Source organism: Belonocnema kinseyi, chromosome 1 (genome assembly GCF_010883055.1).
Source record: "Belonocnema kinseyi isolate 2016_QV_RU_SX_M_011 chromosome 1, B_treatae_v1, whole genome shotgun sequence".
Classification (NCBI taxonomy): domain Eukaryota; kingdom Metazoa; phylum Arthropoda; class Insecta; order Hymenoptera; family Cynipidae; genus Belonocnema; species Belonocnema kinseyi.
Genome location: NC_046657.1, coordinates 65,910,437 through 65,924,238, shown reverse-complemented (window position 1 = coordinate 65,924,238; position 13,802 = coordinate 65,910,437). Strand labels below are relative to the sequence as shown.

Here is a 13,802-nt window from a genome sequence, read left to right as displayed (position 1 = left end):
GTTATTTTTGCTGAACTCAATTGATGATAATACTTCATCGACTGTGTCATGTCAATTTTAGAAATTTTGGTAGGTGATACTATGAGTTGAAATAGAGATACAAATCTAGAAGTTCTTAAAATTTGCTTAAACTTCTCACGCTTGATATTTTTTTCAGAAGACCAAAAATATTTCCGTAAGGGGTCATTCGATGTGGAACTTCAAAAGAATTCCAAAAGTATTTTAAGAAAGTTCCTCCCTTTTTTTTAAACTAGTGATCCCGTTTTAAAGTCAGCAGCGCTCCTTAATACCTCTTGCGCTGGCTGCGTATAATGTATATACTCTATTCCCCTCTCGGGGAATAGAGTATAGATAATTTTCGCTGATATTCCAAAAAAAAGGATTACCATTAGAGAATAATTTTCAGTCAATTAAACTTTTATTAAGAAATGTAAGTCAGAAAAATATTACAGAATTTACAAATGACGTAGCTCATTACCAATTGTATATACTCTATTCCCCAAGAGGGGAATTGAGTATAGATAATTTTAGCTGATATTCCAAAAAAAAGGAGTACCATTAGAGAATAATTTTCAGTCAATTAAGCTCTTATTCAGAAAAGTAAGTCAGAAAAATATTACAGAACTTTCAAATGACGTAGCTCATCATTAGGATCCAGCACATAAGAAAAAAGGCAAGCACCGACAAGTTTTTGAATTGTACCTTCTGCTGTAGGTATGTGTTTCATAAATGCCACAAAATAAAAGCCAGCTACAGCAACATGATGCATTGTAATTCCTTTTACTTTGCACTCTTCATTAGTTGGGCATTCATTTCTTTCCTTTGGCAAAATGCTCAAATCTTCCGGTATTTTAGTAATAGGATGTTCCCAAACCCCAATCCTTTCGCCCATGTACGTGAATTCAAATGTTGGTCGATTTGGATTTTCATGAGGTACGCGTTCATCGACCTGTTCCACTTTACCTTTCATTCTCTTCTGTATGGGGATGCCTGGAGCATACAAATCTATAAAAATAAATATTTATGATTTTAAAATAAATTGTGAATCAATCAAGAAATTACAAAGTACAGACAGAGCAATTCAGAGTCCGAATAAAGATCCAATACTACGTCTCAATTCAGAGCCTTGCTCAAAGCAACTGTTTTAAATTTCCCGCGCCTCAGGTGCCCCCACTCTAGACACCATAAAGTTATAACTGTTGCTTCGTGCGGCAGACGATTTATCAAATCTGTCGTCTCAAATGCGCCCGGCTTTAGGAATCGATTTCAACTTTCTGGCGCCTCTGTCCTCCCCTCCACTCTAGGCACCATAAAGTTATAACTGGTTCTTCGTGCGTCGGACGCGTTATCCAATCCGTCGTCTCAAATGAGTCCGGCATTAAGAACCGGTTTTAACTTTGTGGCGCGTTGGGCGCCCCCCAATCTAGGCACCTAGAGTGGGGGTCACCAGAGGCTCTAGAAATGTATAACTGGTTCTTTCAGCCGGGCCCTCACTTGAGTTCTTCGGATTGGATAAAAAACGAATTTTTGGTTGAAAAATGAATTTTTTTAGTGGCAAACTAATCTACTTTGCTTTTCATGAAATGAAAAAATTTTGTTAGCAATTTGGTTGAATTCAACTTTTTGTTGTAAATTCCTCTTTTTTGTTTTTTTCTATTGAATCTAAATTTATTTTTTATTTTCAATCTGAACTAACGCATTCTTAGTTGGAACTTAAATTATTGGTTAAAAGGAAATTTTTGTTTAAATATTCTTATTTTTTGGTAGAAAATGTTGAAAATTCAAAAATGCACTTTAACGTTGATTGAAAATTAGTTTTTGATTAAAAACTTTAATGTTGCATTTTTGACAATAAATTTATCTTTTCTAGTTAAAAAGTGAGCGACTTTGTAGATAAATCATGCATTTCGTTAAAATGTTGTCGTTGCCAGTAGAATATTTTTCTAATTTAAAAATTCAACTATTCGGCAAAAGTTAATCTGCTTTTCAGGAAACCAATCAATTTTATTAAAAAGTAATTTTTCCGTTTGAAAATTCAACTATTTGGTTGAAAACTTGTCTTTTTGGAATGAAAATTTGTCTATTTTTATATGAGATTTACTTCCTTGGTCGAAAATGAATTTTTTCAACTAGAAATGAAATTTCCACTTTTCTTGAAAATTCAACTATTTGGTTCATATAAAAAATTTCATTCTTTATTTGAAAATCAATTTTTTTATGATAAATCTAACTCTGATATTTTAACATTTTTCTGTTATTTTAAGTTAATACCTCAACTATTTGGTTAAAAAATCATGTGATTTTTTGAAAAGTCCATTTTTCTGGAATAAATTAATTTTCGTAGTCAACATTTAACTTACCTAGTCGAACTAGCTCGTCAAAAGTTCATTTTTTTCTGCAAATTTATCATTTTATTATTTTATTTTTTACAAAAATGAATGTTTTTAACCTAAAATCTTAACTTTTCCAGTGGCAAATTCATCACATTATACAAAAATATATTTTGTCAGTTAGAAAAACCTTTTTTCTTAATCTAGGTATTTTTCTGAAAATTCGTTGCTTTTTATTTTAAATAAATATGTGACTGTTTTGTTAAGAACTTAATTTCCTTGGTTAAAATTAATTATATAACCATAAATTTGACTAGTTAAGATTTTAACTCTGCGCTTAAAAATAATTGTTCTTAAAAAATTGAATTATTTGGTTAAAAATTTGTCTTCCATTAAAAGCTTTCAGTTATTTGGTGGAAAATTAATCTATTCCTTTAAAATTTCAATTTTTTAGTGTAAAATTAACCTTCTCATTTAAAAATTAAATTATTTAGTAGAAAACTGATCTTCTCCTTTGAAAATTCAATTATTTGGTTAAAAAATTACTCTTCTCGTTTAGAAATTTTATTCTTTGTTGAAAAATGATTCTACTCTTTCAAACATTGAAATATTTGGTGGCAAAATAATCTTCTGCTTTAAAAAGTCAATTATTTGATAGAAAATTAATGTTCTCTTGTAAAAATTGAATTATTTGGTAGAAAATTAATCTTCTCCTTTAAAAATTCAATTATTTAATACAAAATTAATCTTGTTCTTTAAAAATTTAAATATTTGATAGAAAATTAATTTTCTTCTTTAAAAATTCAATTAGTTTGTGGAAAATTAATTTTCTCCTTTAGATATACAAATATTTCGTTGAAAATTCATCTTGCTTTAAAAAATAATTATTTGGTTGATTATTAGTCTTCCTTCAAAAATTGAATTTTTTGGTTGAGAATACATTTTCCTTCGAAAATTCATCTCTTTTAATAAAAAATTAATCTTCCTCTTCCAAAATTTAATCATTTGATGAAAAATTAATCTGCTTTCTATGAAACTAAATAGTTTTAATAAAAAGTAATTTTTTGTTTGAAAAATCAACTGTTTTGCTTATTCTTCTTCTTTTTGAGTTAAGAAATCAATTATTCAAGCAGAAAATTCAATTCATTGCTTGAAAGTTAATTTATTCACTAGAAATCCAAATATTTTATTATTAATAGAAAAATTTCAAATATTTTATTTTTAGTTGAAAATTCAACTATTTGGTTCAAAATTTATGTAATTTGTTAAAAAAAAGTATTTACTGGTAAAATGTTTCAACTACTTGGTTGAATTAGTTTATTAAAAATTTTGTTTGTTGATTGAAAATGTTGTTGTAATTAAAATAATAGTTTTTAATTCGTTTCTTCTCCTAAAAATTAGGTTTTCTTACTAAAAAATAACTACTGAATTATTTGGTTTAGAATTAAGTTTTTTTCCAACTGGAAATTTATCTTTCAGTTCCAGTGGAAAATTCCACTATATTGTTAAAAATGTATGTACATTGTTAAATCTAGGTATTTCTAAAATTAAATTCAATTCAATTCTATTTAGCTATTATTTTAATGATCATTTTTTAAAATGAATTGATCTTCTTTAGTTCAAAATTCCTCGGTGGACAGCCCCTCAATTTTTAATAAATAAATATTCTAAGAGGCTTATTTTTTTCAGATCTAACGTGTCATTATCAATTCCCTCATTTACCCATATTATTCAAACATAATATTGCCCCCCCCCCCCCAATAAAAAAGCTATTAGTTAATTTATAAGAAGCCCCCAAATAGCCTTATAATTCTTTTGCAGATAACAATAATTTTAGTTTAAATATTGAGATTTTTATCAGAATATTCATTTAATACGAAGGTTGGTCAACAATATTACTTTATTAATCGACGTAGCATACACGTCGTGCGCGCGCATCCATTGCCATCCGATTAACATTTTAGAAGCCCAAATCGAAATTTGGAGTTTTTCAAAAAACTCTATTAATATTTTCTAAAGCTTTCACAATAATAAACACGAAAACCTGAAATCGGAACCTCTAAATTTAAAATTAATGCAATTAGAGGGATTGTACTTGAGTTTAGAAAATTTGATAATTTATGTTTTTTACCATTTCAAAACTTTTTTCAAATTGAATTTTTTTTAATTAAAAGAAAAGAAATTTTAAAACCAAAAAATGTATTTGAATCAGAGAGCAAACCTTTTTTCTAAATATTGTGATTAAAAATAATTTAAAATTAAAAAAATTAAAATTAAATTGAATTTTTGGAAAAATATTCCATATTAAGATGTTTGTTAAATTGAGTAAACTTACAATCAAAATGGTGGAAAATCAAAAAGATAAGGAGAACGGTTTCAATGAGAATCTGCATTTTTCCCGTTAGATTTTCTGAAAATAACTGATAAATTGGGTTTATTTCCACTCCTATATATAGGCTAATCACTATTTTATTACGTAGCTCCTGATTACGAAACTCTGACAAATTGTAAAATTTACAATGTTTGAGGCTATACCATTTTTTACGAATACGGTACAAGGTCATCTAATTACAAGCCTAATTTAATAAAGTTTCTATTGTTCTAATAAGATAAAATCTCGCACTTTATATATTGAGAATCATTTGGTAGATTTTGGAATGAATTAATTCAAAATTGGTAATTTGATCTATTCTGATATAATTTATTTTTATCCCGATTAGGCTGTAAACATGTGGATTAATCTGGATTGGACTGAAAATTGAAGAATTTTTTCCTTAGTTGAATAGTTACTTTTTCATCTAAATTACTAATTTACCACCAAAAAATTTGTTAATTGTAAAATTATGATTATTTTTCTACAAAGAAATACGAATTTTTAAAAAAGGCGTTAATTTTTAATCAAACCGTTGAGTTTTTGAAAAAAAAAGAAAATTACCAACATAAAGGGAATATTTAGTTTTTAGTTAAAATAATCATTTCCAAATGAATTCTTTTTATAAAAAAGATGAACTTTTTATTAAAAAATATAAATTTTTATCATGAGTTTTTTCATACATGTCTTTTTAATGAAGCTGTTACATTTTCAAATATAGAAGATTAATTTATCATTACAAACGGAATATTTAAGATGTTAGTAAGCAAACAAATTTTCAATTACAAAAATCGAGTTTTTAAAAAACTAGACAAACTTTTAACCAAAGAAATTAATTGTCTACCAAATAAATGAATTTTCCACTCAAAAATGAGAAGTTTTATTCAGTAATTTACTTTAAAAAAATGGTTTCAGTTTTTTTTCTACAAAACTAAGTAGATTATTTCATCATCAAATAATTAAATATTCAACAAAAAAAAATAATTTTCTGCCGAAAAAGCGAATTTTTAAAAAAATAATTCAATTTTCCAAATATTTGAATTTTAACGCAAACAGACGAATTTTCAAGAAAAAGTTACATTTGTCAACCAATAAATAAGTTTTTAACGAAACTGTTTAAATTTCTACAAAAAAAAGTAGATGAATTCTTTTCCTAAATTATTTATTTTTTAACAAAAAATAATGATTTTTTATTTAAAAAATAACCATTTTTTAACAAAATACATAAGTTACCAATAAAAATATTTAACTTTCAACTAAAAAAGATAAATTTGTTACCAAATAAATGCAGTTTTTAACAAATATCTAAAGTTTTAACTTCCAGTCGAAGTTAAATTTGCAGTTCAAAAAAATTAATTTTTAACTATAGAAATGAATTTTTTATTAAAATAGTTGACTTTTTATCTCAAAAAGACCAATTTTGTACAAAACTCCTGAGTTTGCAACAAAACTGTTAAATTTTTAATTAAAAACTAAATAAATTGTCGCCAAAAAATTTGATACGTAATTTTTTAGTTGTAAAACTTAAATTAAATAAAAAAAAGGAATTTTCCAAAAACTAGTTAAATTTCCGACTAAAAAGATGAATTTATTAGTAAAGTTATTACTTATCGACTAGAAAAGTTAAATTTTCCGTAAAAAAATTAATTTTTCACTCAAAACCATATTAATTGAAATTATACATTTTCATCTAAAGAAATAAATATTTTATAAAGTAGTTCAACCCAGTAGCTGAAGTCTTAAACTAGAAGAATCGTTGTTTACAAAAAAGCTAATTTTGAATAAATTACTGAAATTTTTCAAAATTAAAATGCAACTTTTGGTTTAAAAATTTTTTTCTTTGCATAAGTAATCAACTATTTTCTTTGGAAAGATTTTATTGAATCACTTTGCTAGGAAATAATTTTAATTTTAAGATTAATATTTTTAATTAAACATTCATCAGTTTATGTCTTTGGCTAGAAATTTAACTGCTTCATGGAAAAACATTTTTTTTTGTTTAAAATTGATTTTTTTTTACTGAAAATGTAGCTTTCCCAATTTTTGTAAGATTAATATTTTTTCAGTTAAAAATTCTCCTATTTTGGCAAACTAAGTTTTCTGTTCAAGTTTTTGAAACAGAGTTTCGGTTAGATTGGTTAATTAGATAGAATATTATTTTAGAGCTCTAATACCATTGGTTATTTGATGTTTGTACGACAGAGGTCTCTCTATTGTACGGTTGATAAGTAGAAGAACTGTTATATCATAATCAAATTTTATTATGCGAAATTAATTGAAACAGTGGATTTTGAATGATTTTCTGCATTTGCGAATTTTTTAGAACTTATTTTTCTCGCTTTTTCAATTAATTTCGCATAATAAAAATCGATTATGATATAGAAGTTCTTCTACTTATCAATCGTACAATGCAGAGACCTCTGTCGTACAAAAATTAAATAACCACTGGTATTAGGCCTCTAAAATAATATTATACAAAATTTTCTGTGTTTGAAATTTCATTTTATTTGGATTGAAGTGCGACAGTTTCCACAATTTAAATAAACTTTTATTTTTTCTTGCGTAAATAACCTTTATTTGTTGAAAATTCGTCTTTTGGCTTAACATTTTTTTTGCGTGTCTAAATTCCATTTCTTTTATTGAAATATAAACTATGACACTTTTTTGTTGGGAATTTATCTTTTTAGATTGAAAATTGAACTATTACGTTAAAAGTGTAATTATTTTAATGAACATTCAAGTAATTTGTTTAAAGGCCCTCTATTATGATAAAAAAGACATTGGTTTCTTTAAAATAAATCAGTAAGTTTTAAAAACCTGTCTCAAAGAACCGGTTTTAAATTTCTGGCGCCTCTGTCGCCCCTACATTCTAGGCGCCATAATGTTATAACTGGTTCTTTGTGCGGCGGACGAGTTATCCAATCCGACGTCTCAACTGAGATACTGGCTCAAAGAACCGGTTTTAAATTTCTGGCGCCAATAGCACCCCCACACCAGTTATTATAAAAGTATAACCCGTTCTTTGTGAGACAAAAGAGTTATCCAATCCGACGTCTCAACTGAGTGACTGGCTCAAAGAACCGGTTTTAAATTTCTGGCCCCTCTGTCGCCCCTACTTTCTAGGCGCCATAATGTTATCACTGGTTCTTCGTGTGGCGGGCGAGTTATCCAATCCGACGTGTAATTGAGAGCGCGGCTCAAAGAACCGGTTCTAAATTTCTGGCGCCTATAGCACGCCCACACCAGTTGCCATAAAGATATAAACCATTCTTTTTGAGGCAAAAGACTTATCCAATCCGACGTCTCAGTTGAGAGCCTATCTCAAAGAACCGGTTGTAACATTCTGCCACCTATGTCGACCCATCCACTCTAGACGCTATAAAGTTATAACTGGTTCTTCATGCAGTGGACGTGTTATCCGATCCAACGCCTCAAATAAGAGCCTGGATTAACCAACCAGTTTTAACTTTCTGGCGCCTTCGTCGCCCCCTCCACTGTAGGCGCTATACATTTATTACTGGTTCTTCGTGCGAAGGACGAGTTATCCAATCCGAAGTCTCAACTGAATGCTCGGCTCAAAGAACCAGCTTTAATTTCCTGGCGCTTTTGGCGTCCCCACTCTAAGCACCTAGAGTGGGGGCTACCAGAGGCCACATAAATTTATAACTGGTTCTTTGAGGTTCTGTTGTGTTGGAAATTAAACAATTTTATTAGGAAGTAATTTTTTGTTAAAAAATTCAACGTTTCTGTTAATAATTCGTCTTTTTAAGTAAAAAATTCAATTATTTGAGCAGAAGAGTCGAAAAATTCGTATATTCTAGTCTTAGTTGGAAATTCTACTATTTGGTTAAAGATGTATGTAATTTTCAAAAAATAAATCTTTTCTGGTAAGCAAATCTTCTTGGTTAGGATTTCAACTACTTTTTTGAACTACTTTGTTAAACATTTATTTTTTTGTTGAAAATGATAATGAATTTCTTTTATAAAAAGTTAAATTTTTAAACTATGAATATAACTTCCAGTTAAAGATTTATCATTTCAGTATACGAATTCATCTTTCTGATCGTTTAAAAAATCTTTGAAAAATCTTTTTTTAAAATTTATTTTGTCTCTTTAAAATCAGTTTTTTAACTACAAACATTAACTATTTCACTTTTGGTTAAAAATTAATTTTTTTAACTGAAAATTAATCTTCCATTTCCAGTTGAAATTCCACTGTATAAGTAAAAATGTATTTACTTTTTTGACACTTTGTATTTTTTAAATGAAAATTAGTTCTTTCTAGTTTTTACTTTAATTTTGAGTTTAAAAAAATATAAACTGATCTTCTTTAGGTAAAATTCATCGAAGGGTCAGCCCCTCAATTTTTAATAAATCGATATTCTAAAAGAACCATTTGTTCAAAAGATTACGTGGGAATTACTTCCTTTCTCCATATTCCTAAAACATATCGTAATATTGCTACCCCCCCCCCCCCCCCCCCCTTATAAAAAAACTGTCCTCTTCTTTATAAGAAATCTCTAAATGGCCTTTAGATTCTTTTGCAGATAAGAATAATTTAGATTAAACATCGAGATTCTTATCAGAATACTTATTTATTACGAAGATTGCTCAACAATATTACTTTATAAATCGACGTAGCATCTACGCCATGCGCACGCATACAATGCCATCAGTTAAAATTTTATAGGTACAATTTGAAATTTTGAGTTTTTCAAAAAAAAAAAAATTTCGATTTTCTCAAGCTTTCACAATAAGAAATATGAAAACCTGAAATTGGAACATCACAACTTAAATTATTGAAATTTAAGGGATTGTAATTAAGTTTACAAAATTTGGTAATTTCCGTTTTTTTACCATTTGCAATTGAATATTACTAAAATTTTAAAAATAACATTTAAAAAAATTTTAACGAAAAGATATTTTCGAGTCAAAAAATCAAAAAATGTATTTAAATCAAAGATTAAACCATTTTTGTGAATAAATATATATCGTAATTAGTAATAAATTAACATTTAAAAAATTAAATTAAATTAAAAACTTAAAATTTTTGACAAAATATTACATATCACAAAGTTTGTTGAACCGAGAAAACATTGAGTAAACAGCTGAAAAAAGCGAGTTATTAACAAACCAGATCAATTTTTACTTAAGAAATAAATGTTTTAGCAAATTGTTGAATTTTTAACTAAAAATGGTATAGGTAAGTTTTTTAAATAAAAAGTGAATTATCAACGGAACAGACGAATTTTCAACAAACAATAAATGCATTTTTAACAATGTAGTTCAATTTTCAACCAAAGAAATGAGTTTTCTACCGAATAGTTGAATTTTTGACTCAAAAAGAAGAATTTTAAATAAACATTTGACTTAAAAAAAAAAACTTTCAGAATGTTTTTAATTTAATTTTCTACAAAACTAAGTGGGTTAGTTTTTCATTTTATAATTCAATATTCAACTAATAAAAATACAGTTTCAATCAATCAATTACATTATAATTAAGAAAAAAATGAATCTGCAACCAAAAATAAATTAGTTGAATTTTAAGTGAAAAAATTTATTTTTAACCAAGAAAGTGAATTTTTAACAAACTAATTAAATTTGCAATAAAAGATATACAATTTCTATTGGATAGACGAAGCTATAACTGTATGATTTACATTTTCAATTAAAACACTGATTTTTAACCAAAAACTCATTTTTAACCAATAAAAAATAATTTTGTACTAAATATTTTAATTTTTACCCAAACCGATGAATTTTTAAGAAAAATCTGAGTTTTTAAACAAAAAAATGTCTTTTGAACAAAATGGTTGAATTTGCTACGAAACAAAATAGATTAATTTTTTTCTTCAATAAATAATTTTTTAACGAAAAAGAATGATTATTTATTAAAACAGAACAATTTCTCAACATAATGCATACATACATTATTTAAAAAAACAAAAACATACGAATTTTAAATAAATTACTTTAATTTTTGACTAAACAATTAGATAGTTCAATAAAAATAAAATAGTAAAAATTTCTGTTAACAAAATTAGCTATAAAGGAAAAATTTAATTTTCGACCAATATAGTCTTAACTTTTAACTTTGTTTGTTTATACTCTCTCACTTTTCCGGATTTGAGACTCTTTACATAACCATTATAAGTATTCTCACAAAAAAGCCTTATAGTATCTTACGAACTATTCGCTTCATACAGTCTGCAATTATTATTATTTCTAAACGCTTGTGACTTTGCCCTGGGCTTCCATTTCCTCTTACCATTATCAATTTCAAATCTTGACTATAGTTCGCAACACTATTTCGTAACTCTTCTGCTTTCGGAGTCATTTCTTGGCTTTTTTCCTGTTATCCTGTGCAACCAACTCTCTCTCAGATCTTCTAGCTTCTTCATTCATTCCTCCCCCTGACCATTTTCATTCAGAATTCATTTAATTCTATCTTTTGTACTCTTTTGTACCCTTCCCTTACGTCATCTATACTCCTCTCTAACACATGCAACCATGTTTCCTGCTCATACCTACATACTCAACAAACATTATCTTCTTCATCCATCCAATAACTGCATGCTCCTATAACCTCTCCAATTCTGAATCTCACTACTCTACTCCATTTGTTCTCATTTTTTATCTTTTTCAGGTACTCTGGTTCCCCCACCCTTTAACCATTCTATACTAGCTGTTCTACCTTGAATCTGCGATTTTTTCCCATCTTTCCTCATCTTGCCTTGCCTTCATCTCTTCCTCTACTTCCTCCCACTCTGTACCCCTCTCATTTATACCACATTCACGCCTCATTACATATATGTTCTCCTCCCATTTTGAACGCCACACGTTACCCCTCCACTCTTTATCCATGACCTCGCGAGCACACGCTTGTGCAATTTTGCGTCCCTTTTCCCTTATTAGTTTGTCATCGAAGTTCCAGGCTCTTTTTACTTGCCTCACCACTATTTTTTCTCGTCCTATTTCTTTCCTCAGCATATAACCTGGGCAACTCCAGCTCACTCCCAAAACCCATCTCAAAAATCTCTCATGCAAACTTTCATTTTTTCTTGTAGTCTTTCCATCCCCAGATTTACACACCATAGCTTAACACTGACCATACTAATACATCAAACATCCACACTCTCATCTTCTAGTCATTCTTGAACCTCCTTTTTCCTATACCCCATGCTTGTCCCATTACTTTACTCGCGCATTCCAATCTCTTTCTCTCCTGCAGCTCGCTTCCTCCTCTCGTTTCGAACCGAAATCCTTAGTAGCATAACTCATCAACCAAATATACCACCATGCTATTTATCTTCCATTCGTACTCTAATCTTCCCCCTCTATTTCTGAAACACATCATCTTGGTCTTGCTCACATTTATTGTTGGACCCTTTTCTCTCACATATTCTTCGAACACTCTCATCAACAAATTCATACTTTTTTTCATCATCCGCTAATATCACTACGTCATGTACACACTCTAGTAAATACAGTTTGCCTGCTCCTAATGTTGTCCCTCCTTTCCCTTTCATCTTCAAATTCTCCTTTAAATCTGCGAGAAGAATACTAAACAGAAGTATGCTCAAAGGACACCGTTGCCTGAGCCCCCTTCCTGTCCAGAACTCCCTACCTTTTTTATCACCTATTTTCACCCTTATCTAAGTATCAACAAATATTTCTTTTATTCTTTTTATTAAACCTTTGTCTAATCCTCTCTCTTTCATGGTTGCCCATAAGATCCTACTGTTAACTGAGTCAAATTTTGCCTTAAAGTCTACAAAGAATGCGACTAGCTTCCCTTTCTTCCGCCCTAGGTTCCTATTAACTAGATAGTTGAGCACGTAGACGTTATCTATGTTTCCCATCCCTTTTCTAAACCCCGTTTGGTTTTGTGGTGTACTTCGCTTCTCTTCCACCTGTCTTTCCAACCTCCTTCTAAGCACTTCCGCATACATTTTATATCCCACGGACATGAGTGTGATACCTCTATGTTCCTTCGCCTTTTTGCTTTCTCCTTTCTGAATCAACGTTACCACCAGCCCTGCCTCCCACTCCTCCAGCCACCCTTCTCCTTTCCATAGATTGTTGCAAATCCTCCACATCTCTTCCCTCACCTCCAATCCTCCATATTTCAGCGCTTTATTTCCCAAGCCATCTTCCCCTGTTGCCTTGTTTCTTTTCGACTTTGCAATCGCTTCATTTAGCTCATCCCTACTTATCACGTTTTCAATTTCTTCGTAACCCATCCACCACTTTTCTTCCTTCTCCCTTTACCCTATATTCCACGCCTCCTAGCAGCCCCTTGAAGTGCTTTGTCCACTCTTTCATTCCTATTTCGTCATTTACACCCTTCCTTTCTTCCCTTCCCCACTCCTCCATTTCCTTACACACACCTTCATCCTATCTTTACTTTCCCTGCATTAATCGTCCCACCAGCCTCTCCTAAACCCTTATTCTTTTTCTCGCGGTCTCACCTCTTCCCTTACCTTATCTATCGCTCCTTTAAGTTTTTCTAGCAGCGTGTCAACTCCTTCCTCTTCCCGACCCCCTATATCCTCATTTTCTATTTTTTTTTTAAATTCTCTCAACTTTTCCTCTCCCCAAATGCCCATTTTCATATTATTTTCTCTCTTTTCTTTCCTCATCTCCCAAATGTCCTTAGAGCTACCGCATCTCATTGCCGTGAAGTATAAATTATTATTTAAAGAATAGATTTTCATCTAAAGAAATAAATTTCCTTCCAAAATAGATGAATTTTTATTCCCAAAAGACGAATTTTCAAACAAGATGCTGATTTTTTAAGTAAAGCATAACTTTTTAATAAAATTCTTAAATTTCTTATAAAGTAGATTTAGTTTTCACAAAATAGTTGATTTTTCATTGGAGAAAAATAATCTTCTTATCAAAAGAAAAAAATTTTAATCAAACGGAACATTTCAATTTTAAGGTTAAAAAATTCTTTTTGAGCTGCGAAAATGTTTATTAAAATTATTAATTTTCAACTTAAAAAATAAATTTTTAACACCAGGCAACACCCATTTCTACAAAAATTTATTCTACACCAAATATTTCCTGAACAAAATATATTCTACACAGAATTTAAT

The 13,802-nt window shown here is 29.3% G+C and overlaps 1 protein-coding gene across 1 annotated transcript; it reads right to left on the bottom strand.

Moving 5' to 3' along the window:
• Window positions 1–12,356: 12,356 nt before the first annotated feature.
• LOC117178016 lies at window positions 12,357–12,944 on the bottom strand. Its single transcript, XM_033369202.1, has one exon. It carries the CDS (start codon window positions 12,942–12,944, stop codon window positions 12,357–12,359), a length of 588 nt encoding a protein of 195 aa, XP_033225093.1.
• Window positions 12,945–13,802: the final 858 nt, after the last annotated feature.